At 48.1% G+C, this 27,179-nt stretch overlaps 1 protein-coding gene across 2 annotated transcripts in view; it reads right to left on the bottom strand.

Moving 5' to 3' along the window:
- Nucleotides 1–283: 283 nt before the first annotated feature.
- The window catches only part of LOC119459349 (1-phosphatidylinositol 4,5-bisphosphate phosphodiesterase epsilon-1), a 236,732-nt gene continuing 209,836 nt past the window's right edge, over nt 284–27,179 (bottom strand). For both annotated transcript variants that reach the window (XM_049666212.1, XM_049666218.1), the window contains 6 exons: nt 25,980–26,111; nt 25,114–25,311; nt 21,184–21,399; nt 11,495–11,719; nt 10,767–10,854; nt 284–10,423 (listed from right to left, as the gene is read on the bottom strand). In XM_049666212.1, the coding sequence (XP_049522169.1) occupies nt 10,194–10,423; nt 10,767–10,854; nt 11,495–11,719; nt 21,184–21,399; nt 25,114–25,311; nt 25,980–26,111 (1,089 nt within the window). In that variant the 3' untranslated portion in view covers nt 284–10,193. The remainder of the gene's footprint in view (nt 10,424–10,766; nt 10,855–11,494; nt 11,720–21,183; nt 21,400–25,113; nt 25,312–25,979; nt 26,112–27,179) is intronic.

The raw sequence follows: 27,179 nt of genomic DNA, 5'->3' as shown, positions 1-27,179 counted from the left end.
GGAATATTCTTTTATTTTTTTCATAAGCAATGTAGCCGATCCTGTCTTTTCGTTTTTCAGAGGCAGACGGTGCCAGTTTTGCTCGGTGCACTGGTGTGGTTTACTTTTTTTGGTGAACACGCTGCTTCTTTTGATTCCCCTATATTTACAGTCCCAGTATTCTTCTTTGCTTCAGAGAAAGGTGGTCAGTCATATTAACGGGCCTTGGCAGTCATGCGTAACCTAGCCGTCTCGTTAATCCTTAGGCATTTTTCACTCGCGAGTAACGACCACGAAGGACCAGTGACCTTATATATACACTTTATTTCGTCATACCGGTGGCATAGATATATATATGTACAATACAGAATTTACAATTCCGTGCAAGAGAATAGGCAACGCAAACGAACGACCACACGACAGCTTGAACGCAGTGCAAGAGAGCAAGAGAGAGACACCGAAATACATTCGTCACAGCGTGTCGTTATGTGTGTGTGTTGATAGACAAGATAGGAAATTCATTTGCGACTGGCAGAGAGGGCGGTACGAGGGAGACACCTCTGGCCCGTTACTCTGCGCTGGGGAGCCTGAAGGGGAGAGAGCCATGAGGGTTGACGGTGAGGGATGAGCGTGGGGCAAGATGCGCGCGTGTCAGCAAGGACTGTTCGATTTGACCGCACTTACCGAGCCATATTCAGGCGGGAACAGCGCTAAGGACACGGGCAGAAAGGTGGAGGCACGTAGAAAACGGCACGTTGCGTGCTTTCTATGTGCCTTCACCTCTCTACTTAGCGCTGTTCCCGCCTGAATATGAATAACCAAGTAGCCGATGCTTTCACGTTTCTTAGCCAGTTCGCGAGAGTGCGGCGCGCGGTGCTGCACGAGTTCGTGTTTCGCGAGCACCTCGTGCGCCTTGCAAATCGAGGACCAAAGCGCAGCGACGGGCGAGCTCTGTCGTCTGCTGTGGGCGGGGCCAAGACCTTTTTCAGGAATACTTTTTCGTTATCGCAATAATCTCTATCGTGGTAGTACTATACGCAGTGGCAACTAAGTGGTGGCCCGCGGATGCTACTTTTTCGCCCGAAAACGAATATTATCAGAAACCAATTCGAACGAAAGCAAACTTAACACTTTACAATCCTTTACGAACGCGTACTGTGAACCATCCAGACACCAAACTCGCTGTTCCTCTGGGAGCTAGAGTGACTGTCGTAACCACAGCGGGAGAAATTCACATCTGCGCACCACTAGCGCGGCGACTAGCTTGCACGACGCCGGCACTTTCAAAGTAGAGAGTGCAGGGAAACGGTTAATTCGTAATGAACTGCTCCTGGCACGAAGTCAAACCTAAGGGCGAAGTGCAGGGGCGCGCGCTGCACTCTCAAAGGAGGACCAAAGTGCTGCACTCCCTGAACTAGTGCAGAGAGAGAGGGAGGAAAGGCAGGGAGTGTAGCTAAACCGAGTGGACCTAATGAATGTGTGTCTATGGGTCAGCGTGCATGATAGGTACATAGGAAATTTATTTAAAGGGACACTGAAGACAGACACTAAATCAGTACAGTATGAAAATATTCTTTGAAAAGCCTATTTTCATTCATTTAGCGGAAAAGGTTGATCATTACTACAAAATATGAAGGCCGAACTTGACTTTTAAATGTAGCGCCGGGACCTGAGCGCCGGTACGTCAGTGGACGACACGGATTTCAAAGTATATTCTCGTATTTAGATCGTTCTGGCGCAGGACAAGTTTTCTAAAACTTGCTAAGTTGCGTCCTTTGGTTTCTCTAGAATTTACAAATACAAAACTTCACGTTCCTGTTTGGTGTCCCTTTAAGAAAGGCGGAGAGGACGGCCTGAGGCAGACTCTTCTAGCCTGCTACTCTGCGCGGGAGAAGGGCTGAGAAAGAGGGTTATGAGGGGCGACGAGCACACAACGTGGGGAGCGAATATGTCTGTGACCTAGTGTGTACGCGCCTGTCTGTATATATAACTACAGCGGGTGCTTCACGTGACCTGAACCAAACTTTAATAAAAAGTCGTACACCTACAACTTGTACAACCAGACTTATGGCGCAAAACGAATGTTTAAATATTTACACAACTAAATTTGGCTAACAACTTAGCGCACTTCAACAAAATATTCTGAGTAACTCAGGACGACTACGAACAATACGCCCTTGATCTCATTCAAAAAAAAAAAAAAGTTTGCTTCAAGTTACGTAAAACGCCTGGTATGTGTGTCTCTGTGTAAGCGTGCGTGTATGTCTGTCTGTACGTGTGCAGCTCGCAGAGCGGAAGTGACACGCGCGAGTGTAGTACTGAGAAACACGTCGTCGGGCCGCCGTCCAGGACACATTAAACCGGCGGTCGCCACCCACAACTCCGCACGATGCAGCTCAGGGTCTGGCACCGCGCCGACTGGCCCCGTGGGACCGACCGGCTACAAACAACGACACCACTAACCACAGCAGAAAGCTTGGCGCCGGCCACGCATGAAGAAGGCGCGCCGGCGAATGGAACAAAGGGACGGGGCAGGTTGAGACGGGGCTGGGGCGATATTTCTGCCGGCCCAGAAGACGCCGCCGCTACCGCGTGCCACACGTGCCCCGTAGGTTTCCAGACTCTCCACGCACCTGACGTCCGCTTAGCCGGGGTGCCCTTCAGTTCCGGGAAAAGAGCACCAAACGCCGCCACCTGGTGATTGCGACCGTCCAAGTATACCCAAGCAGGTCTCTCGCCGCGTCATAACATCACCCAGCTTGGAATGCTACCGGGCAAAGCGCCAACACAGTACGTACTACTATGTGCGCAACGTTGGAGCCCTCGCGACAGCCATTCATTGTGGATTCGTTGGCTAGAAGCAAGAAGTGGCGCAATACTATGCAGAGCTGAACATTTCACGCTGATTATACGAATCTGCAGCACAAAACTGGGGCATAAATACCTTTCCGAGCACCGTTACACATGCTGCAAATCAAAACCAAAGTGTGTCACGCTTGTAGGCGCAGACGAGCGGCCTCGAATAAGGCCCGAGCCAGCAGGGAAAAGACGGCAAGATTCAGAAACCTAACAATCTAGCAGTGCTGGCAATCTTTAATAATCGTCCACCTGTGCACTGCCAGTTTTCTTTTTCTTTCTTTACACTTTTAATGTGTTTAACTCACATACGCGTCAAGGTGGTGCGCGAAAGAAATTATAAACCTTTCGTGGCCTAACTTGCTTGTGCAGCGATTAGTCGTATCCATACTGACTGCTTAGTCTTATACATGATTGAAGCAGCGCCATCAGCCTCGCATCCCATTACCTTTGCGTCTAATCATCTTGAGGAGATCATTGGGGCTACGAATAATTGCATTTACGGGAACAGCCTTATGATAAAACTGTCTCACTTCACCGGCAATAGCACCAGAACTTTAGCTGAGACAGTGTCGTGCCGCGCACCCTGCAACCATCGACTAGGTGTCTCGGTTGCAAATCGAAATGAACGGGAAGTCTAAGGACAGTGGAAGTAAGCGTTGCTGAAAGATAGTCTCAGTAGGGCCAGGACGTGTGCACACTAGCGCGTAAGCCACCACGAGTGAAGTGTCATAAAAGAGTTATGAAAAGAAAGGAATGCTCGTCCCTGCGAAGAGTCAAACTCGGTGAAAAGCAGTGTATGAAACAGAAAGAAAGAGAGGTACCACTGTTAAAAGCGTAGAATAACACTGCGGTGCAGAAGGAATGGTTAAAAGCAATAATAATAATACTACTAAGAAAAAACGAAGCGAAAACCACGTTGAGGGGCGTTAAATGTGAAATCCACAGCAAGCGAAGAGGAATGTTTTCAGCATTGTGATTGGTCGATAATGCGAACGTTGGAGGCGTATTGCGCGCTCAACGGTTAAGAACAAAAACGGCAACGAAATATCTTTCTGTAGTGCATGTATGGAGTGTTGCTAAGGCCAAGAACAAAAAAATACGGTGATTCCGAACAGTAAAATAAACATATTAGATAGCTGCCGCGTGAGAGATAGGTCCAGCATGGAGTGAACGCAACGTACAGGCAAGGCCACAAGTCAGCAGGAATGCTGGCTTGTGCGATAACTAAATGAGGTGTTTGCGGAAAAGGTGATCAGTGACTTTACTGAGGGGCCACATCCACAGCCTGAATGTTGTACTGTTCCACACTAGCACTAACAGTTTTTTCTTTCTTATTTTCCGTTCCAAACTAGGAAGAATAAAATAGGCAAGTGGAGTAATATAATTTATTTACAACCTATTAAAAGATAACAGGAAAGGACGATTGCAGTATTACAACTTGACTAAAATGGAGAGAACGTATTGAAGTGAGTTTCAGTACTACGCAACAAAATATCAGATGGTGCATTTTGGAGATCAGATAGCATAGCTTAGCAGCGTACCTAAAAAGATTGCGGTTTTCCTTACATCAAACAAATACGAAAAGGAGAAAGAAAAGGCGTGTCGTAAGGTCCTACGTCAGTTAAGGCGCAGCGCCATCACACCTTGTGTGGGAGTGCGATTGCGGTGGAATGCTGTTGCTCATCAAATGAACAACTTATAGATTATCAAGAGTTGTTCATCTATAGATGAACGACTTGTGTATGTATACCTGCGCATTCCTACGAAACCGCTAGACTAGCTACGCCCTGTACGGTGCGATCTTTTAGCGTGCACGAAGTCTTAGCGTGAGATGGCGTCATTTAATGAAAAGAAAGGAGGAAAAAAAAGAAAGGAAAAAGAAATGCAGTGGTCTTGAGTTGCGACTTGCTACTGCGGTTGGGTTTTCGAAACGACAACAACGACATCAACAACGACACCAACAACAACGTCAGAATCCAGCATGTCGCCCCATCTCACCAGCATTAATAACCGCCGCAGTGCACGCCAAATGAAGCTCCAATCGGGCCGCAGTGATGCGGTGCTTGCGGTGGTCAGCACTGACTAGCACTATGGAGAAAGCTCATTGGACTTGCTTGCAGGGCAGTGCATACGGTCTCATCTCCAAGGGAGCATTTGGTTCCACACCCACGGTAGCAGCTCGTAAACGGAAAAGCGTCTTACCTGACCAATCAACGAAACTTGGCGTCTCGCTCACTTGACCTGGTCGGCAATATAGACCCTTAACAACGCGCTAATGAAGGCACTCGTACATGTGTCCACTCTTGCGTGCGCCGTCTTGAGCGGCGCTCTTTTCGTGGAGAAACTCTCACTAACCTGGCCCGATTCGACAACGAGCCCGTTTGAGCTGCTTTGGCCGCCTCGGCCCGACTCTGCGTACCGCTTGCGTGCATTTCAATCGCGCAGCGATGTGTGGGGATAAAGAAAAACACAGTTTCAGTGTCAGACGCAGAGGGCTATTACGTTGGCTTTATAGCAAACAATACTACATAAATGAATGCAACGCACTTGGATGCTTTCGTTTTTGTGGGGATCGTCGGTAGAAAAAAAGACGGTAGCATTCTGACGTGCAGTGCTAAGGTCAAAACCTAAGGGCAACGTACTGTGCAGTTTTTTGGATCTTTCTTGCGTGAAGGCTTCCGCTGCGCGAAAGAGAACTCGCCAGTTTTAGAAAATAAAAGCACGAGAGAAAAGTGATTTTTTAAACGCCACGAAATGCATCGGCTACTAAGACGCAGCTAATCCTTGCCGATATATTTGTACATAACAGTGCTCGGTTAATACTATGTCATTCTAGAGACGTATTGCGTCTGCATAACTGAAGAAGTAACTCTGATTACGAAAGTGATTTCATGTTTTTTCAACTACCCAAACTCTTCATATCCCTCTGCATCTAGATCAGATATGTGCAACTTATGACGGAGCCTATGTACAAAATTCAGAATAAATTAGGCAGTACGTCGTCTTCAGCACTACTTGTGTGTTAAGTTTAGTAGGGGTGCACCCAAAATTTTACGACTAGTTGACGAAAACTACAACGCTCGTTCGATTTGATGGTATTTTGGCCAGACTTTATAACTAAAGGAACTCCTGCCGTGTCATTGCCTTCATGAACGCAATCTCAGCTACACAGTAAAGTGCCATGAAACAATTAGGCCCATGCTTTTACCTCTTCTACTTCTTTTTGCCTCTTTATGTCGTGACTTTTTGCTTAGATTTATGCACGTTTATTCGCTGCATTTGACCGATGTGAGAAACGAAGGTAGTCAGACCCACCATATGCTTGGCTTGAATGCTTCGTCCTTCATCGAAACGCTTTTATCTGATGTTTAATGTGCCCTTAGTCAATACGCAGACATAGATGAGAGTAAAGCACGAAGCGGATACATTATACAAACAAAGACATGAGGAGCCCTAAGCGGCTTTTCAAGTGCTACATTTCCTATTCATTTGAAGCATTCCTGCTTTAATTGTTGCCTGCACATTCGATATCCATACAAATGTTTTCTTAGAAATTAGTATCAGAATTCAAGACACGCAAACTTGTGTTGGGAGTCTTGCTGAAGCCAGATAGCTTTCAGTCTAAGCTCAGTGATTGCAGGATTGTGGTTCGTGGTTTGTAAGATAGCATATAGATAAAAAAATAAACAAAGAGCTTCTACACCTGCTAAACGATGTTAACGTAAGTGCTACTTTGGTATAGGAAGTATAAAGCGCTGTGCTTTATTAATCACTTAAGATATGTTTGTTTATACTGCGATAATGGTCGACATCACAGTGGCCTTTACTGCCTGGCAGCACATAGTGTGGACCACACACACACGGCGAAGTCACTAAAGCCTAGAGAATGTTCATGAGATGACTTCACGGGCGACTCACCACAATGTTTTCCTATACCGTAAAATTCCGAGCAAGCTAGTGACTCAGTCATGAGACGCTTAAGCACACAAGTTCATGAGGGTAGCTTGTCGGGCGATTTGATACATAGTTTTGAGCAGGCGAATGCCAGCAAGCAACTTTGTCTGTACAACCAACCTTACTTTCAACTTTGCGTCTCCCTCTGTCTTTTTCGTCTTCTTTTCTGTTTGCTGGCATTTCCCCGCTCAAAAGCGGACAGGCTGTGCCATATCGAAAGTTACGACGCCAAAAAATTTCGAAAACGAGGACTTTAGGAGCGCACAGCAGAAGCTCTAGTTCTCTTATGGCGTTTCGCTTAAAGACGCAGGACAATAATAAACTGCTGCCCGTATGCATTTCTAATCTATTCTGCATAATATTTCCAAGTATGCGAATTATGCCAACTCTGATATACAATTGACTCCGAATCACCTATGTTTGATGAACGGTTTTTGGTCAGATACTTGTTGCTCATAAATATACTTCTTTACACTCGGTATCATCCGATCCCCATGTCCTTGTCATGGCAATGTTACTCAATAATGCTTGTCCGTGGTTTAGCTAGACTTGATTGCCTGTCTAACGAAAACAACGACGGCCACCGGCGTACCATAATAGCGTTCCTAAAGTCTACCTGTGATAAAAAGTTTGCCTGCCTTTAACAAAGTCAACTAGCCGTCTCATACGTCTGTCGCCTTGATGAAGCTGTCACCAACATAACTGGCACCATGGCTACCTACAGAGTGCGTTCACTTTTCATACCACACAACCGCCTTATCAACATTAACCATTAACAAGCCTACTGCATTTTCTAGATAAGGTATGTTTCACGCTGAGATTAGGCACGGGTGAAATATACGGGTGTATATTAAATAAATCTAAAAATGTCCCACATTAGCTAGCCCGTCAAAAACAAGCAAGGTAAAGACCCACGATGATATATTTTTTGAGCCACACTCATGGCTTTTAACATTTATTTATGGAAGATGTACTACCCACACAAATGGGTAGTACAACCTAAAGTAGAATTGCGCAATCGCTCTTTAACTCGCCATTGTTAACTCGCGCTTTTATTTGGTGCCACCTTTGAACCTTTGAGAGAGAGAGTGCGCGCACTCCTAACTCTCCTACAGTGTCATTCTCAAGCACAGACTGAGTGTATTGGTGCGGACAGTGTGTTTATGCCTCTTACGTTGTTTCATTCTAATACGCAGTAACTTAGTGGTCGAAGATATAGTGCAATTCATTCACACTGTTCTCGTGAGGCTCGCATATTTCAATATTTCTACTCAGGTTCACGCACTAGCAAATTTCATGCGTTTCGTGGTCTTCGCCTCATCTGGAATCCACTCACACTTTGCAAAACCTTTCTAAATGGAGCAAGAACGCCAACCACACTTATACCTCGTATCTATTCTATCAACTTCGTTAGGATATCTTAACTGCTTACCATCTGATTTAGGATGTTATAGCCGCATACGATGTTAGGATTACGCTCGCGCTTCCTTACCGTGCTGCTCAACCGTCCATAAAAGCTTATTCATTCTTCACCATAGCGTCATAGCCATTATTACAGAAATAAAATAAAATAAAATAAAATGTCCCATTCGTATCTCAATACTCGATCATTGACGCCACGCACGACAGACGACGTGAGAAATCGACAGCCTCCAGTGAAGTTTTAACAATATTCCGACAGGTATATGCAATGGTTTGATATTTCCTATCAATATTTCACAGCATATACCTTGCAGACAAGTATAACTTAGTTTTGCGTCTCGATCGCGTCTCTTATCGCTCTTGGATATTATTCTGTCGAAGTTAATTGTCATTGGTATTATTTACTCTATGGCACACGCTATTTTCCCGCCTGTTCAAGCCACGCCCTTACAATACCTTGAAGCGGTGAATATTTAAGTATGCCGGTAATAAAGCAGTGACTAAACAAAGACTTCTCAGTGGGCACAGCTCTCGTTCCAGTCATTCCAGCTCAGGACCCTTGCCATACTAAGGCTCCGGTACAAGGGGCCAATCAACGATTGCTATTTGTTCTCTCTCTCTTCCTGTCTACAGACTTCACACGACCAGTCACACGTGCGCGCCACGAAGTGTCAGCAAGGAAGCCAAGTGGGGCCTGCGGCAGCGGCTGGCTTTATACACAAGAGAGCCGAGTGGCGTACACCGTTCAGGTAGGGTTGAGAAGTACGTTGGTGGAGGGACCTTACAACGCCCTAAGGAGTCGCTTACTGTAAGGTCGGAGAAAGGAGACATCAACGGCAACACACGTGACGAGAATAGCACGCTCTGAAAGACTTGTTATTCAGTCAGGCCTTCGAAACACTGAGCTACAGGATGCCTTTGACAGGTCGAGGTACTGCAAGTTGCGCAACTGAAGATGCGAGATTCCAAGCCCGATCTTCGCTCCCTCCGCCACCACGAGAAGGCAGCGCGGAGGGCCCTTCCCCTCCCTTCCCGAAAGCCCTCCCCACCGTCGTTATCCCCACCGAGACACATCCGAAAAGCACAGACTACAACGTACACACCTCTCACTCGGATTTCGCCGAGCCCAGACAGCACTGCGCACCGAAGCCTTGCGGTCTGTCGTGCGGAACAAGCAAACAGAAGAAGTGGCGACCCACTGCAGATCGGTTGAAGTACTGAGTGCTGTCACTGCTGTAGCGATGAGTGTTCGACAACCCAAGTCCCCAAGAAGCTCGCCACGTAAAATATATAGACTTCTTGGAGAAAACACAAAAAGAAAGAAAAATAAGCAGCGGTGTATGATACAAAGACACGGATAACAATCGGTGCAACGGCACACCTGATGATGTTTGTGGATGGGAACAACTTGGGCAGCTTATTGAATACGGTCACACGCACACGGACGAAGAAGAAGAGGAGAACCGCCAAGCCGGGGCTCTTCGGTTCGCAGAGAAAATACTCTTTTGGTCTGACGAGGGCGCCGCGCCTCCTCCTTCGCTCTCTGCCAGAGAGGGACCGCCGAGGAGAGGGGCCGCCCAGTCAACAACGGTTTGCGAGGCGCGATAGAATGCGTCGTGTAAATATAGAATATGTATATGTACATACATTAATATATATTTATATAGATAGGCTCGCGGGTGTGTGCACGCGGCTCTCTAGCAACAAGTGACGTGCGCGTATGACCAGAGACAGTCGACGCGCAGCCAACAACAGGGCGTTGGTGGGGCCCCCGTATGACTAGTGTGTGCGCGCGCGCGCTGTTTTCAGATGGCCGGAGGAGCACCAAGCGCCGGCGCGCTTCAGTCGCGGTGGACTAGATTGTCCGGCCGTGGCCCGCGCACCCGATGAAGGCCGTTGAACACCCACGTGGTGGAGGGGCTGGCGCACGGCGGCTGCCAGCGTCAGCCCGCGGCTCGAAATGCACGTGCGCCGGCCGGTCAGCGCCACACCTTGAGTTTGCGGAAGGAGATCTTTCGCAGGCGCGCCGCCATGGCGGCCGGAGGCGCGTCGTCGTCGGATAGCGTCTCGCCCTCGCTGTGCACCTGGCGGGGCTCGTGGACCTCGCGGCTCGTGCACGGCTCCCGAGCGGACGCTCCGGCGCTGGGGCTGCCGGCCGCCGCTGAGCGCACCGGCGACTGCTTCGGCGACGGGCATGACTTGTCACGCTCTGCGACCGAGAGGCATCTGCAGCTATATACCGCACAAAGGAACGCTCGCACGGCACAGGGAGCTACACACCACCTCGCAATACCAGGCGCAAGCTTTTCTTTCACTACCCTCTCCGCAAAGTCTAGTTAACCTCCCTCTGGTTCTACTTGAGACATGCTGTGATCTTCACTGTGCTTAAGCTTAATCTGCAAGAAAACAATGTCGTAAGTTCCACTTAAGACATTAACTATTTTGTCCTCTCTGTGGCTCCTTATAGTTTAGGGCTACCGCCTCTGTTTTTGTAATTTCACTTCCCAAACGCGACCTTTCTACAGTGCATGGTGGCGGGCAACTCTGCTCACCTTTGGATTTAATTGAGCTGCGTAGACGACTGAGGCGATAAAAGCTGGAGCTTTTAGGGGCGTTCATCTTTCGCCGTTCACTCAAGCCCTGAAACGAAACAAGAAACGGCATTTTCTAAACGCTCGAACCACGCTACTGCATCGAGCTCCATCTCGATGCAATGGCGAATGCTAAAAAATGCCGCAGTTTCACCCGAAAGGCGAAGCATCGATTGCGATAGCAAATTAGTGGACAGCTATACGAAGTAAGGATACTAGTTTTATAGGCCGTATAAACTTGTAAACATAGGCATACTAACTAAATAACAACCACGGTGTTACGCATGCACAAGCAAACATGAACACATCTCTCTCGATGACCACGGAAACTCGCTTCAAACCGCTGGAGTGCGGAAGCACGGCAACAGCAGCGAGCGAATTGACTTTCGTGCTGCGCCTCGCATCAACGCGAACAAAGCCAGGCCGCGAAAACAGCGCGCGGCGGAGCGTGAGCCGACGAAGGTGGCTTTCAAATATACAGCGGCTTGGGCGAGCGCGGGCGGCCGCCGAAGCCAACCGGAGTAAGCCCCCCCCCCCCCTTTTCCCCCCGGAGCCGTGCAGCCCAACGTTGTGCAGCCCAGGCGGGCGCGCCCGACCACCCGGAGCTCGAGTGACCATATAAGTGCTATCGCAATAAACTACACCTTCGGTCTTCCGCGAGCCCGCGCAACCGGGCACAGTCCACTCGCCTCGTTTCGCTCCCTCAGTTCGAACCATCCGCGGGCCTTCCACTGGGCCTGCACCTCGTAGACGTTCTCGTCGTCGAAGAGGGTGCGTCGACCACGGCTGAGGCCCCGGCGTCGCACCGAAGAGCCGGCTGTCGGCGGGGTTTCGGTCAGTGGAGACGGGTACTCCATCTGCTCCACGAGCACAAAGTTGATTGGGTCCTCCGCGCGCCGGGCCTTCATCAGAGCCTGCGAAAGACCGTGCATTACAGCGGTTCAAGTCTGTACTGAGAAGACAAGGCATTGAAGACAAGACCTTGATTATTATTGTTGCTGTTTTACACTTATTCGAACGTACCAGAAACCAGCGGTTCCAATACGGCGTACTGTGTGCTTCGTGTCACCAGTCAGTCACCAGTCAGTCTCATGCGCATGCGCAGCGGCGCCGAGGGCGATCTTCGAGCATTCCGGATATGCGGGGTGACCATGTTGAAGTTTTACAGACTTTTTAAAAATCACCTATGGCAGGTTGAATAATTCCAGTCCTTGAGCTGGGGCGCTGTAACGTAAAATGATTCCAAACTGTTTTGATTCCAATTTCTGCAATCAGCCTCCACGATTGGTCAAACCATTTTCGGGCCACTCCCAACTTCGCCTGTCTGTCACGCGACGTCACAAAATCCGCGATAGCTCCCCATCTGATATAACGTGCACACACTGATTATGCATGATTAAACCATACAAAAGAAAATTAATCATTCCTGATTCGACGCTTTTTCACCATTAGCCCTCTGTTATTGGTCCAATGTTTTCTGGCTACGCCCACTTCGCTTGTCTCTCACGCGACCTCACAAAAGCGCGAAAACTCACCACGTCAAAGTGACGTGTACGCGAAAAAAAATGCATTAATATGCCGAACAAAACTAAAAAAAAATTCTAAATAGCCACAGACTGTCCCGTTCCGAAAGGAATAGAAGATGGCTGCCCGCCGATCGCTCAGGCCCTCGCTACTCGCACCTGCCGGTGAGCATGTATTTATTTGCGCATGATAAACATTTTTGCGTGGCAGTAAAACGTTATCAAGCCCTTTCGGCATGCATACGACATTGCTCTGCGAACTCTTCCCTGCTGAGGATCCGTTTTAGCGGCATTCTTATCCCTCCGTTGCACGCCGCCGCGATTTTCGACCAGCCACCGCAAGCTAAGTAAGGCGAAGCGGACCATTCGGAGAAGCCGGCACCACCCTCTTCATGCGGTTATCTATTTTCGCTGTGCTGGCTCGGCCCCATCGAAACGCTCTCCACTAGAGCGTGCTCCTCGCCTCTTGTCAGCCAATTAGATAAGAAAAACCGCTGAGTGTAGACAAGGTTATTTATTTTGAAAGCTATCAAACGTGACCTCCTATAAACGAGGAGAGTGTTTGATTGGGTTGTTCAGACAACGCTGCGGGTCACCGCCCGATGCTTGCGTCGGTGGTTACGTAAATTTGACGTCAGGAGTTTGGAATCAAAACAGTCTGGAATCATTTTACGTTATAGCGCCCCTGGATTATTCAAAGAAGCGAGCATGCACGGAAAATCGAGCACATCTTCAACTACTTAACAAAAATCCTTAATTCACTTCTGATTTACGTCACGGCACATATTGCAATTTACGAATTGTAGCCGGTGAGTTCGCAGTGCGTATCCACTTAGAATAAATTTTCAGGACGACACCAGTTTCGAGATATTCATTTCCAAAAGATGCGACTAAATAGATGGGCGCTCCAGTTACTTTTGTGCATCAATGCATAAAGAAGCGTTTTGTTAAAAAAGTCGCAGTGTCGCAGGAATGGCGAAGCATCGATTGCGATAGCAAATTAGTAGACAGCTATACGAAGTAAGGATAGTAGTTTATCGGCTGATTAAACCTGTAAACATTCGCCTACTAAGTAAATTAACTAGCATCGTGTCACGCGGGCACAAGCAAACATGGATACATCTCACTCGATGACTGCGCACACTCTCTGTCAAAACGCTGGAGTGAGCAAGAGAATTGACCTTCGTGCTGCCTCTCGCTTCAACACTAACTAAGCGAAGACCCCCCCCCCCCCCTCCCTTACCTCCCTTCTCCCGGTGCCTGTCGCGCGACGGAAGGTGGCGCGCTTCCTCCCCGCTTTCTTCCCTCGCGCGCGCGAGATTGAGCCACCATCGTCGGCTCACCCTCGCACACTTTCACTTGCACATGCAGTATACGGCGCGCGGCGACAGTGTTATCGCCCTTGGACTTTATACAGAACATCACGGTGACGCCGACGGCAGAAATGCGCCTGGAGTGTCCATATAATTGCTATCGCAATAAAAAGTAAGTAGAACACCAGTGCATTTTTACCACGAGTTTGATGGCGCATATCTCGAAACTCGTGCCATCCTCAAAATTTGTTTTGAGTGGATATGCCTTGCAAACTCACCGGCCACAATTCGTAAACTGGAATATGTGCCGTAAAGTAATTAAGCAGTAATCTGGTTAATTTTGATCGATTAGTTGCTTGTGCGTTTCGCTTTCTCGTACAAGCAATGTCTGCCTCTTTAAATGACTAAAATTATGCTATCTGCCACAGGCAATTTGGAGGCTGCAGCGAGCGCAAAGCCGCAGCGCGCTGGTTGCCCGCTGCTGGGTGACGTAAGCAGAACGTCGCTTCGAGGGCTTTGAGCTCGCTGCAGTCTCCAAGTTTCGGTTTCGCGCGCTCTGATGGCTGAAATTTGTCGTGCCACAGTTCCACGGGTAATCTCATTTTAATAGATCCAAAAGTTGATATGTGGCTTGTACGGACAGTTCGCTTCAATTTTCCAATTTGGATGAGCTCGCTGAAAATAAACATAAAAAGGTAATAATTGTAATCTTGTTAATTAGCGACTAAATACCACGTGTCACCCGTCACCCTGTGGTCGGCACCGTTGATGGCATGTCTCCGAAAGAACCGTCATTTTACGTATTTCAGAAGGGTCATTTTTAAATATTACTTGAAGTGTTCGAAGAAACACTTCGTATATACGATTACGTATAGTATAGCCGTACTTGGCGGGAGCACAGATTATACCGGCAAGGACCTATATATTTGTATAAATAATCAAAGTTATTGACCTAAGTTCTTATAGCTTGCTGTCTGCACAGATGTGCTGCACGACGTAGCACATAACTTAATCTACCACAATGAAGGAAACTGCAGTTCATCTAAATTTTGCATAAGACTTACAATTAGAGCGTGATAGACCGCGGCCAGACAACGTAGCAGGCTTTACTAGCTTAGCCTCCATGCACATGTGTCTTATCAATAGGTGGTAAAAAGTTAATAACGGTCAGTCAGAGGTAGTAACTGATGCGGTTACCAACTTTTTACTGCCTTTTTTTATGAAACGAAATTATTGACTGGAACTCCAATGCCTATTGTCGGACGATCCTCAGCAATACGAAAGAACGCAGTATTGACGAGTGCTCACTGCAACAAGACATTTCGCCGCAGATTTTGAGAACGTATTTCTTGCAAGTGGTGATAGGCACTGCATTTCTACCAAAAGGGTATATGCTTTGTGCATACAGGATAACTTCAATTACGCAATAATAAGACACCCTTACACATATTAACTAAAAAGTTGATTAGTGAAAATTTCTTCAATAGTTATATTTCTGGCGATAATTTCGGGGATTTTGATGCCCGCTACCGCAATCAGTCTGAGACAGCTAAAAATAATTACTCTGACTTCAGCCCCACATTTTTATTAATTAGAGACAGTCGTCGCTGGAGCACCTCGCAACACAATTTATGAACTTTGACGAGCTTTATGTTATAACTAGCATTTTCGCTTATATCTCACCTGCCTATAGTTATTGTTAATTAATCTTGCTTTTTTTCAGCATCACTGTCAAACCTACCACTAATCGCTTAAAAAAAAGTGTGAAACTATGCAAGGTTTTTTTCCCCTACTGGAGAGGGGAGAGCTAGTCAAGCCATCTCGGGTTTTTCTCTCTATCTTTCCCAACACTGTCTCGATGAAATAAAGTATTATTATTATTATTATTATTATTATTATTATTATTATTATTATTATTATTATTATTATTATTATTATTATTATTATACCTAGTAAAGACCACTAAAAACTTTCGTGCCAGCAACGGCAGCACTTACTGGCTTTGGAATCTCCTGTCTAATGCCGAGGTGTATTATTATTTTTTATTATTATTGATTATTATTTGTCTTGAAAACACATATACACTTGACAGGAAAGGGTAAGCGAGGAGCAGGCTGGCATCTGCCACCGGAAGGGGCACAACGCCTGCCTACTCTCCAGAAAGGAGGAGACAGAAACACGAAAGAGCAAGATGACAAATCTTAAAGAATAAAGCAGAACACACATATTACAGGTCACACACAGTATATAGGGCCGGTCACTGCAGTTCAGCTGTAAGATTGCATCTCCTAGCTGTTTAGTAACTTTATTTTTAAGCTTTCCTAGCTTTGGTCACGAGTCCAAAATAAGTAAAATCTCGGTGATACGAATCTCGCGGGGTCGCGTGAAATATTCGTATCACCCGAAATTCGTATCATCTAAACATACACAATATCAAGAAAAAAGAATTTATTTTTACCAGAAATTATTTCTAATAGTGGAACCCGATTGATACCTTCCTCGCTGCTGCGTTTTCCCGGCTGCTACGTCGCGTTTTCGCGGTCCCGACATAAATCTCATTGACTTCCATGTACAGTCGAATCTCGGTAATTCGAACTCGAAGGGGCCCAAAAATTTGTTTGAATTAAAAGGACTTATTTTTGAAGTATTCGTGCACCATAGCACCACGTACGAATGGTGCGATTCGTGAAATATCGCGGCGCGCAAGCGCATATCCAGCGAGGGCCACGAAACTGCCCACGTCGACCAACGCTCGCTTACCGATAACTGCAGAAAACGAAACCTCAGGGAGCGGGCGGCGCAGGCACGGCGAGAGAGAGAGATTGTGGTTGTGAAGAGGAAGAGGTGACACGGCGACGGAATTGCGTAGTAGTGAGTGGTTCGTATGGAAAGGAAAGGTTGGCGCTATCTTCTGCAGCCCTTGAGGGAGCACGGCCAACGGAATTGCGCCGACGGGCGCGGGGACCGTCGTAGGTGGGGGAGGAGGGCGGCAGGGAAGTGGATTTGGCCTCGGCAACTCTGTCGCTTCGGTGGCTCCCCTCGCCCTCCCTCTCAACTCCCTCGTAGCTCCTTCGACTGTCTCCGTGCGCGCCCGCCGCTCCCGCCGGCCCGGCGCCAGCTTAGCCCGCGGATCCCTGAAGTTTCGTTTTCTGCCGTCGAAGCGAACGTTGGCCGGTCTGGGCCTCGCCGTTGCTTCCCTCTGCGCCGCAGCCGCAGCGTTGGAGACGTCGGCACGTACACGCGTCTTCCGGCGCCACGCAGAAACGGCGACCTTGCCATTTGAGAGTGACGCCGCGGTTCTTTTTTTTTCTCTTGTTTTTATTGCGATAGCAATTATATGGACACTTCAACCTGATTTCTGCCATCGCCGTCGCCGTCGTCGTCGCCGTCGCTGTGAGGTTCCCTATAGATAAAATCTTCGCCGCGCGCCATATGCCCGAGCGGAAGCGTGCGGGGAGCGACTTTACAATTGCTAGTAGGTAGAGCGGGGGCGTGGCACTGCGGATCACGTGACTTCCACTTACCACGTGTTGTCATGGCAATCACGGAGCTCCTAGGTACCTAGGGACATAAATCGCTTAGGGACTTTTGAGGCACTGGTCTGGGCGGCGGCTGCTAGTTACTAATCGTGGCACTCTTATCTCCGGGACCGGGCGCAGCGACCTTGCCGAGCGCAGCTCCTACGTACTTGGCGAGCGAATCGTTTAGGGCGCGTTGAATGTCTGGCGGTGTCTGGGCCACGCCGGCCGCGCTTTATTATTGTAGCGTTTGTTCTAGTGGCGGAAATCGTTGCAGTAGTGGTGGTGTGGCATGACGGCTTTTGAGCTCGGTCTGTGGTGGTTTAAACAAGCGCATACTGCTCGCGTTTGAAAATAAAAAAATACTGCTCCAGTCAGGTAGATTGCTCCCTCCCTGATACTGAGATTATATTTGGATCATCCAAACATTAATGCGTTTATTTAGGAATACCATCGTTTCTCTCTTGCAGGCGCGAGCATTCGCTTGTCCTCGCGCCGGCGAGAGAGAAACGATGGTATTCCTAAATAAACGCATCACTGTTTTGATGATCCAAATATAATCTAACAGGGAAGGAGCAGTCTACCTGACTGGAGCAGTATTCTTTTTTTATTTGGGGTGTTGCTACGCTGCGCTCCGCAACACCCCAACAACCGCCGCTTCGCGTCGGCGCTCGGCACCGGGGCTCAAAGGCGAGCAGTATCCGCTTGTTTACATCACCACAGTTCACCGAGCTCAAAAGCCGTCATGCCACACCACCACTACTGCAACGATTTCCGTCACTAGAACAAACGCTACAATAATAAAGCGCGGCCGGCGTGGCCCAGACACCGCCAGACATTCAACGCGCCCTAAACGATTCGCTCCCTACGCACGTAGGAGTTGCGCTCGGCAAGGTCATTGCGCCCGGTCCCGGAGATAAGAGAGCCACGCTCAGCGGAGACCAGTGCCTCAAAAGTTCCTAAGCGATTATGTCCCTAGGCACCTAGGAGCTCCGCGATTGCTATGACAACACGTGTTAAGCGGAAGTCACGTGACCCGCAGTGCCACGCCCCCGCTGTACCTACTAGCAATTGTAAAGTTGCGTGCGGGGACGCGCGCTATCACGGAGAGCGAACGCACTCAATCACCCACGCGCAAGCAAGGAAGCGGGAAACCAGCGCCGGAGGGAGCGCGGGGGGGGGGGGGGGGGGGGGGGGGGCACTTCTACTCTGCCGACAACCGCGCTCGTCGCTCGCTCTCCCGCACCGTCTCTTATCTCCACACGGCTCTGACCTTTATGCGCCGTGCATTCGCCGCTCAGTTTCCTTTGAAGCGATAGACCGCACGTACCTTCGCCCGTTGGTGCGGCGTATGCGCTTGCTTCCAGCGTTTTGACAGTCGTTGTCTGCAGTCATTCAGTGTGATCTATTCATGTTTGTTTGTGCGCGCTCACACCACGCTTGTCATTCAGTTAGTAATAGTCGGGCCACATTTTCCAACGCACGCTACACATGCAATGCTGTCCGGATCGGCAGTGCAGCACTACAGGTGTGTCCCTTCGGACGCGCTGCCCACGGGAAGCGCTTCTAATCAACACCACCGTTTCACACGTGCCTTCTCGTGGTCATCGAGTCTCTCTTCATGTCGGTCTACTTACGCCGCAGCACACCTGCTTACTTAATCAGCTCATGTTTACTACAATTCATATTGCTACCAAAGCCGCTCACCTTACTTCGTATGACATTGCTGTGTTGCTATCGCATTCATTGCTTCGCGCTTAGGGCGAAACTGTGACATTTTTTTTTCTCCGCGCGACATTGAGGGGTCTCGCCTAAGCTTTTGCTCTATGGCGGTGTCGGAGCGATGCGGGTCGGAGGAGCCGCCACGTGATTTGGCGCGCTGCTGAGAGTATTGTCGGTGCGCGGTATGTTCGAATTAACCATCGTAAATGCTTTCGCGTTCGAATTACCGGGCCTTCCGCGTGATACTTCGCCAATCTATAATGTTCCTGCATCTTACGTTGCGTTTGAATGTGGCGGTCACGTAAATTTAGCGGTGCAGCCAGCTTGTACATTGCAACAAGCGACCGGCACGTTGCAGATACGACGCACCCGCGCGGGTGCCGTATCTTGAAAGCGATCTGCGACGTGCGCAAAGTGCGCGCCCGCGCGGACCTTATCGCCAACATGATCTGCGATGTTGACAAAGTGCGCCTAGTGCTAGTAGCTTCGTACGCGCTGTGCCTTCGACGTTTAGTTCGCGTTGAAGCGAGAGACAGCGCAAAGGTCAATTCGCTCGCTGCTGCTGCTGCGCTTCCTCGCACCAGCGTTTCGATAGCGAGTGTCCGCGGTCATCGAGCGAGATGTGTTAATGTTTACCTATGCGCGCGTGACATTGTGCTTGTTAATTTAGTGAGTAAGCGAATGCTTACAAGTTTATACGGCCGGTACAACTACTATCCTTACTTCGTACAGCTGTCTACTAATTTGCTATCGCAATCGTTGCTTCACCTGTCGGGCGAAACTGCGGCTTATATTTTTTTTTCGCGGTCCCTTGAAAAACGTATCAAGGGGACGTTTTCTTCTTGCCCAAATCGTCAACGATCGCCTTCTGAAAGGCGTATAAGCGCGCGCACGTGATCTCGGGAATGTTTTCGCACGCCACTGAACGTCTGAGCACGTCGAGTGCAGGGAGCGTTTTGGCCGTCGGGGCTGCGCCGCGGTCGTCTACTTTCTCGCTAAGCATCGGCTAGGCTGTGATGTGGTCCGGTCCGCTCGACGTGGGGACAATGAGAGATTGCGCAGCCGCGTGACGTAGTCAGTTGCTTGGCGACTATGGATCCCTGCCCAGATCCCACTGTGCCGGCTTGTCTGTGCCGGTCGAGCGGCCGCCGCCCCTCACGCGTTCGTATGATCCGCAGCGGCGCGGCAACACGTTCGGAACAGCCGATTTTTTTCGTATTGTGAGCAATGTATTTCGGCCGGGGAATGTTACGAATTCGTATCACACCGAAATTCGTACCAGCCGGGATCGTATCACCGGGGTTTTACTATGTTCGTACCTCCTTATATGACCTTTGAAAGGCAGATACAATTCAATTAAATTAAATGAAAACAGTTTTGCTACACACCTGCGGCGGAAATTGACGTGTAAGGCGGGAGCGCTACTTTTTCACATGGATTTGCAAGAGGAATCAGCGCCCGTTTTCCTGCACTATCAGCGCACTGCCAGGTCATACAGCACGCGTGCGTATTCGTATAGTGGCATATTCTTGCAAAAAGTTATTCCAGGTTAGCTTTCGGTCCAGCTTTCAGGTTCATCTCTCAGACGCGTTGGGTGATCGAGAAGTTGGCGAGCGAGTCGCTTTCATGTGCCGTGCCCCGCCGACACGCGCTGACGCCTCCCCACCCGCCACACGAGAGTCGAACCGCCATGACGTTCTACTGGTTGAACTTACAGCGCAGGTTGTACGCCTCCTGTTTACACCAGCGTGAGGACTGATGGGTTAAATGGCATTTACACAACGCTAAGTGAATGCTGCCCTGAAAGGTATCCATTGCTGCTGGTTTATTTCGTGGCATGGGATTCTGCCTATCCGAGTTATGCTTGGGCAGTACTCGTAGATGTCGAGAAGGCACAAGCGACAACTTTACCGCCACTGTGGGGCGCTAAAGCACGAAGATTAAGCAAAAGACATCGCTTGTCACAGGCTCAGCAAAATACAGTTGCCCTGAACGTATTTGCGGTTTAAACGCGTATTTAAACCGAGTACTTGCGGTTTGAATGAGCTCCTTATCTTCGCTCGACAGAAGATTAGAAGCGCATTAAAATAAAGGACGCGGTAGCATAAGGAACGCTACTATTCGGCAAAGTAATCGTGCGTCTGATAGGTACCAGATAGTGCCCCTTCCATACCTTTCAACGAAAAAAACAAAACAAATAAGAAACGGGTATTTTTATCACTATATAGGACCTAGCGCGGGGGAGGGAGTGTATAGGTGAACGCCCAGCATATAGAACCTAGCTGGAAGTGTGTAGCCGTACCTGAGCAATAATATCCTGAGCAGTGCTGCTTATGGGAGCCTTCAGAATCGCGTACGGCTGGTCGGCGGACACGTTGTAGACACAGACCAAATAGGTCTGCGTCTCCTCGCCGTCGCTCCACTCTGTGAGGCCGCCGCTCGCGCCGGAGTCCGCTTTGCGACGCTCCTTGTTGCTCGAAGATTTGATGGTCGTCATCCACGCTCGTGTGCTCGGATCCTGCGCGTGGCACCAGACGCTCAATGGGCGAACTGCTGTCTGAGTATGCACAGATTAAAGCTTGATCCCCGTAGATGAATCACTACAGAAGGCACCCGTACTGCGTGAATTTAGTCGTTGGCTATTGACCCTTTTCACGGAGCAGTTTTGTTCTAGAGAAACGAGATGGCGCTTTCGGCGGCGCGCCGCACGTCGCCTCAGTGACAGCGCACGAATACGAAACCATTACCGCTTCTATCTTGCTTATATGGGATCAGCTGTCGGAAATGCAACTGTTGGTCGCGGCGGCTGCATTTCGATGGAGGCGAAATGCAAAAACGCCCATGTGCTTGCGTTGTAGTGCACGTTAAAGAACTCCAGGTGGTCAAAATTAATCCGGAGCCCTCCACTACGGCGTGCCTCATAATCAGAACTGGTTTTGGCACGTAAAACCCCAGATAGAAGAAGAAGAAATGCAACTGAGGTTTCGCTAACGCACTGTGCTCCAATCATGCTGGATTGAATCATATGGATTGAAGACGTATGCAGTAGTTGTCTGCAAAAATAGTGACTGGCATATTAAGGAATGTAGTGAATATGTGTGGCCATGTTCGCGGACCGTTGCTGCAACTGTCCGTACGTGTTTCCGGCACTTCGAGATGTACGGCTTTCCTCGAGGATACAGAAATTTGCTCATCCGCCAGCGTTGTATCGGTAACCTTCAAAGAAAGGGCTTCAGCCCCGGTATGTTGGCAAGAGTGAGTACCGCTCGTTAAACAATGATAAAGCGAGTAGCGCCGCTTCCTGTCATAGTAGGTTTCGCGCACAGTATCAACCCACATTTACCCCAACTGGTACGGAAACTTACGCCCATTCTTTCGCCAACGTGTCAAGAATAAGTGAATGGGCACACACTTGAATACATGCGCACTATATACGCACAATAAATGACGGTACTACACGGATAGCGCACGAATAGTGGAAGCTGAGTGTTTTCTGACGGTCCACAAGTGTAAGCGAGTTACTAGAGATAATACGTCTTCGCTACAAGGTATTACAATGTGCAGAACAGGTATACGTTTCAAGCCTTGTGCGTAGCAAGAACAAATCTAACGGAACTGAGCACACCCACGAGCAATTAGGCAGAAAATAATCAGATAGTGACCACACCGATGAGCTTTGCTGAGTCAGAGACGTGAGAAGCCGCTGCTTCGGAATATTTGCCAAATAAAGAACGAACGAAGAGCAAAGCCCGCTAATCCTGATTGAATTCATGAGCGGAAAGTTTGGATAGTTTGGAATACATATTTAGCCCCACTTTTAGAACAAGCATGATATACGCTGCTCGCGCCGTTTGGACGTAGCTTAATCAGCTATGAAAGCGCTTTTACATGTTCTCTGAAGCTGTGGCCAAAGCTTCATGTCGTCCACCCAGTCAGCGTCTACGATACCTCCCGAAACAGAGGTTTGCTAAGCCGCACCGGCGTCAGACGGAGGCAGTTGAGGCAAGCAATGGACGCGTCAGTACATGATCAAACATGGCTGCGCCCACGGGATCGCAGCGAAAAGGGTCAATAAGGTTGCACTACACGTTTTATAGAATTCTGGGCATACGCTGGTACATAGAACTGTACTTTAGTACACAATTAGGCCCTCAGAATTCAAAACGGAACCTTGGCATTTGCCAACACGGCTAGCAACCGTTGATGTTGCATACAATGCCGGAAAATTGCCCTTCGTTGGCAAAAATTGTTCATTCGGGCATTTTTTTCCGGACAGAAACCTAAAAGAAATTCCCACATGATTCCCTACGAGTACTTCTTGCACCCCAGCTGAATTTCTTTCTCCGCCACTCCCTGCAAGCCGGAGCTAATGGTGACCACGCCGTGCGCGTTGCCGTCCTTATAACAGCATCTGGTACTCTAACATGCGTATATCCTCTGCCACGTCAGAAACATGGATGTTTCCCGTTTAAATTTGTACTTTATCGCTCAAGTTTTGCTCAAAAGTTGCACTTTTCTCTTCAGAAAGAATAAGAAAAAGACTTATGGTACATCTGACTGGTTCCTACCGCGTTCCCACTCGGTTTGCAGCGATGCGCAGCCCTCCAGAGGTTGGAGCCAGAGGATGCCTGCCCCAGCCAAACGTGTTAAGTGCTCCTACAGCAATCGGAGTAGCAACGTGATCACGTTTCTATCGGATCAACGTCGCGCTCCAAGGTTGAAGACGGGAGCGCCACCGATCGCTCTGAGCTGGAGCGTGGCGCTCTCAATGAACGGGGTGAATGTGTTCCGAGCGCTCGATTTCAACCAGCCGAATGTAAATAGCCCCGCAAAAGCATTCCAACGCGCTCGAAAGTGACCAGTCAAATGTCCCATAAATCAGGTTGTACTCGTTGATAACTTACTCTGCGCCTTCCATGACATGGCTCGGCGGCAAATTATGACTTATATTAGCGAAGAAAAATGAAGCTCGAACATTGAAATTTGAACATCGGGCCAAAACTTCGGCGCCAATGAGGTTAGTGCTATGTCTGCAGCATGTTCAAGGATTTGGGGCCTTCTTAGCGGAAGAGTGTACAAAAGTCGCTGTACTGTGATGTCATCGAGGCCTGCTTCAGGAATTGAAAGTCGACACTGTCCATCCCTTTTACTCGTTTCCTGGTATACCAGATCTCCTTTATCGGTGAAGCGCTACCAGTTAGCTGCATCCAAAAAGTGCACTACACCAATGTAAGCATATCGCATGTTGTTCCGTTTTGTGATTCTTCAATATGGAGTCCTAGCAGCGCGTTTAAAAGCTTCTATCATTCCGCAAATGTTGTGGGGAAAGTGATAACAGAGCTGAGTTGCTCACGTGACACGAAAAACAAGTAAAAAAAAAGACACTCATGAATATTCTCTCCAGTGTCAAAGTAATAATTATATATCATTGAGTAAAATCTGGAAATTTGTTTTAAAGGGTCGCCGTATGCCCAGGAACACAACTTTCTTTCACAGCTACCATTGGCTTCTTATGATTCTGACTAATAAAAATAGGGCCCTTCGGTTTCCTTTCTTCTCGTTCATGGCATGAATGACATGCCTATGCATTGCATGACATGACATAAATGTATGGCATGCGTGGTATGCATGACATGACATAAACATCATCGTCATCAACATCGAAGTATGAGAGAGGAGCCCGGCTTCATACACGCCTCTAACATAACGCGTATCACCCTTGGCATGTCGCTACATTGCTTCAGTGCTAATTGCAATAACGTCGAGAGTCATCGTGAGATGGGTTCTGCCGGAGTTTTAATTAATTAATTAATTAATTGCTTTTACCTAGGCATACGGCGCTCTATATAGGTCGCGCACGTTTTCAACCATCGGGTGAACATGAGCAGAGCGGCACATGTTTGTTTCGCATAGCCTCCCAACCCGAATTCTCACATGGATGCCGTTGTTCAGTGAAATGGCTTCTCTCGATTAACGCCTCGCGGCACGTGCTTTGAATTAACACCGTGAAATGCTAGTGCGTGCAATACAGTGCGCGCATACAACGAAACTTTCAGCGCGAACAGATCAGGCAAACTCAGAAAGCGTAAAACATGTAATTTCTGACTGTTCGCGCTAGAACTCTTGTACACAGTGAACCAACTGCAGAATAGCGAATTCGTCGTATGCGATTCTACGAAACACCTACGTCCCGGATACGCGGGGATTGGAAAGAAGGCGGCGGCGCACTCACGTCTGCCAATTTCTTGAGTATAAAACGGCTCTCCATGTTGGCGCCCGTCGTTTGCGACAGCAGCGGGCATTCGTCCGGGTCCAGGATCCTCTGCGTGGTACTTTTTTCCTGGGTAACTCGGTCCCAATTCTTCTGCGTCTCCTCCATGAGGACATAGTCGTCGAGACAGTCGCTCGCCTTGTTGGCCTTATGAAGCGCCTGCGGTCAGTGGGAACGGCAAGGTTTACTAGCAAACGCACAGTGACCGATGCATAACCCTGTCGTACGTACCACAAGGACATGCGACTGATTGTCTCCCGCACGCTTCGTGATTAAGCGCGTAGCGAGTAAAAAGTTGAATAAGCAATTCGCCGCAAAAACAAGCACGTGTCACTTTTGTGGAGAGAAATTAGGATGGCTCGCTTAGGCGGCTGAAGGTCTGCAGAGGTCACACAACAGCCTATAAAATGAAATGTGATCACGGAGAGAGTATTACTGTACCGCTGCTACCACTGGCGAATACATAAGTACAAACACAGGAACAAGCTCGAAGGTGTGCCGTAGGATTTGACACGCTGAAGAAGCACCTCAGTCATTCGCAACCTGTGTTCACGAAAGCGCCCTTACGCTAAAAGTGTTCGTAAGAGAGCCGATGCCGGCCACTTGCCATGTTATTAGTGAAGGCGGCTCTAGCCAATGGCGAACAGCGCTTACGAATGAAATACTCCGTGGATGCGGCGCCCGATATAGATGAGGAATACCTAAAGCCCCTATATAAGGGAATACCAACTGAGCTGAGAGGCACTGCGCGTGCGCAAAGGCACCAACGAGCATTGTGCGCATGACAGTCGACCGAAATGCATGTACCGTGGCAAGCTTTCACTTACTTGAGCGATTACTTCTCGCGATGTGGTGTCCTCCGTTATCTTCAGTATTGTTTTCGGTTCATCGGGCATCACACCGTGCACCACTAGGAAAAACATTCTTCGCTTCAGACCCTGACTTCCGGCGACCAGGTTCTGCGATAAAATCGTCAGACAAAGCAGGATTATACTTGTGCACCTTGAAGACTCAGAAATGACGAGGCTTCAATAAAGGTCCTTAAGACTACTGATGCTCCGCCTGCGCAAGTTCATATAGGGTGCTTTTTCTAGCTGCACCAATTTTTTAAAAATTACCTGTGGCAGAAAGCACAAATCAAACCCTTGATCTAAATTACTAGACAAGGCGGCCATTAGTTCTACGAGAAATCAAAATGTTTCAATAAATAACTAACGTAATTACGTTAAATAAATATTAAATAATTACTTTACGGCACATATTCAAATCTACAAATTATCGCCGATCAGTTCTCAAGGCGTATCCAGTTGGAACAAATTCTCAGGACTGCTCCAGTTTCGAGATATTAATTTTTAAAATATCCGACGAAATGCATTGGTGTTCCAGTTATTTTTTTTTTGCTTCAGTGCATTGTAACGCCAACGCATTTCGTCGGACACCTTGAAAATTAATATCTCGAAACAGGTGCAGTTCTGAGAATTCGTTCCAACTGGATAATCCTTGAGAACTGATCGTCTATAATTCGTAAATTTGAATATATGCCGTAAAACTCATAAATAAAAATTAATTAGTGTAACTGTGTTAATTATTTAATTAGGTATTTTATTTCTCCTAGAAGTAATGATCCGCCTCATAGAGTAATTTAGATCAAAGATTAGAATTGTGTTATCTGATAAAGGCGATTTAAAAAAAAATTCGTGGAGCTAAAAAAAAAAAAAAAAAACGCCCTGTATAGTGGCTAACAAAAATAACATAAATGATTGCAAAGTATTTTCTTCCAATGACATCCCCCTGCCCCAGAGCTAAGAAACTTAGTACTTCGAAACAATTAGCAGAAAAATCCTCCTTCTCCTCATCATCATAATCACCACCACCACCACCACCACCACCACCACCATTGGTGCAATTGCATTCTGTTCTACTTGCTATTGTAATAGACAAGACGCGATTGTGTTAACGTGTTTTGTTTTCAAAGCACGACGATGAAGCTGTAGAATTCGTATCAATCATCAATCAATCAATCAATC

The sequence above is a fragment of the Dermacentor silvarum genome, chromosome 1 (assembly GCF_013339745.2).
Source record: "Dermacentor silvarum isolate Dsil-2018 chromosome 1, BIME_Dsil_1.4, whole genome shotgun sequence".
Classification (NCBI taxonomy): domain Eukaryota; kingdom Metazoa; phylum Arthropoda; class Arachnida; order Ixodida; family Ixodidae; genus Dermacentor; species Dermacentor silvarum.
Note: the sequence above shows the minus strand (reverse complement) of the source record. Positions and strands in the feature narration are given on the sequence as shown.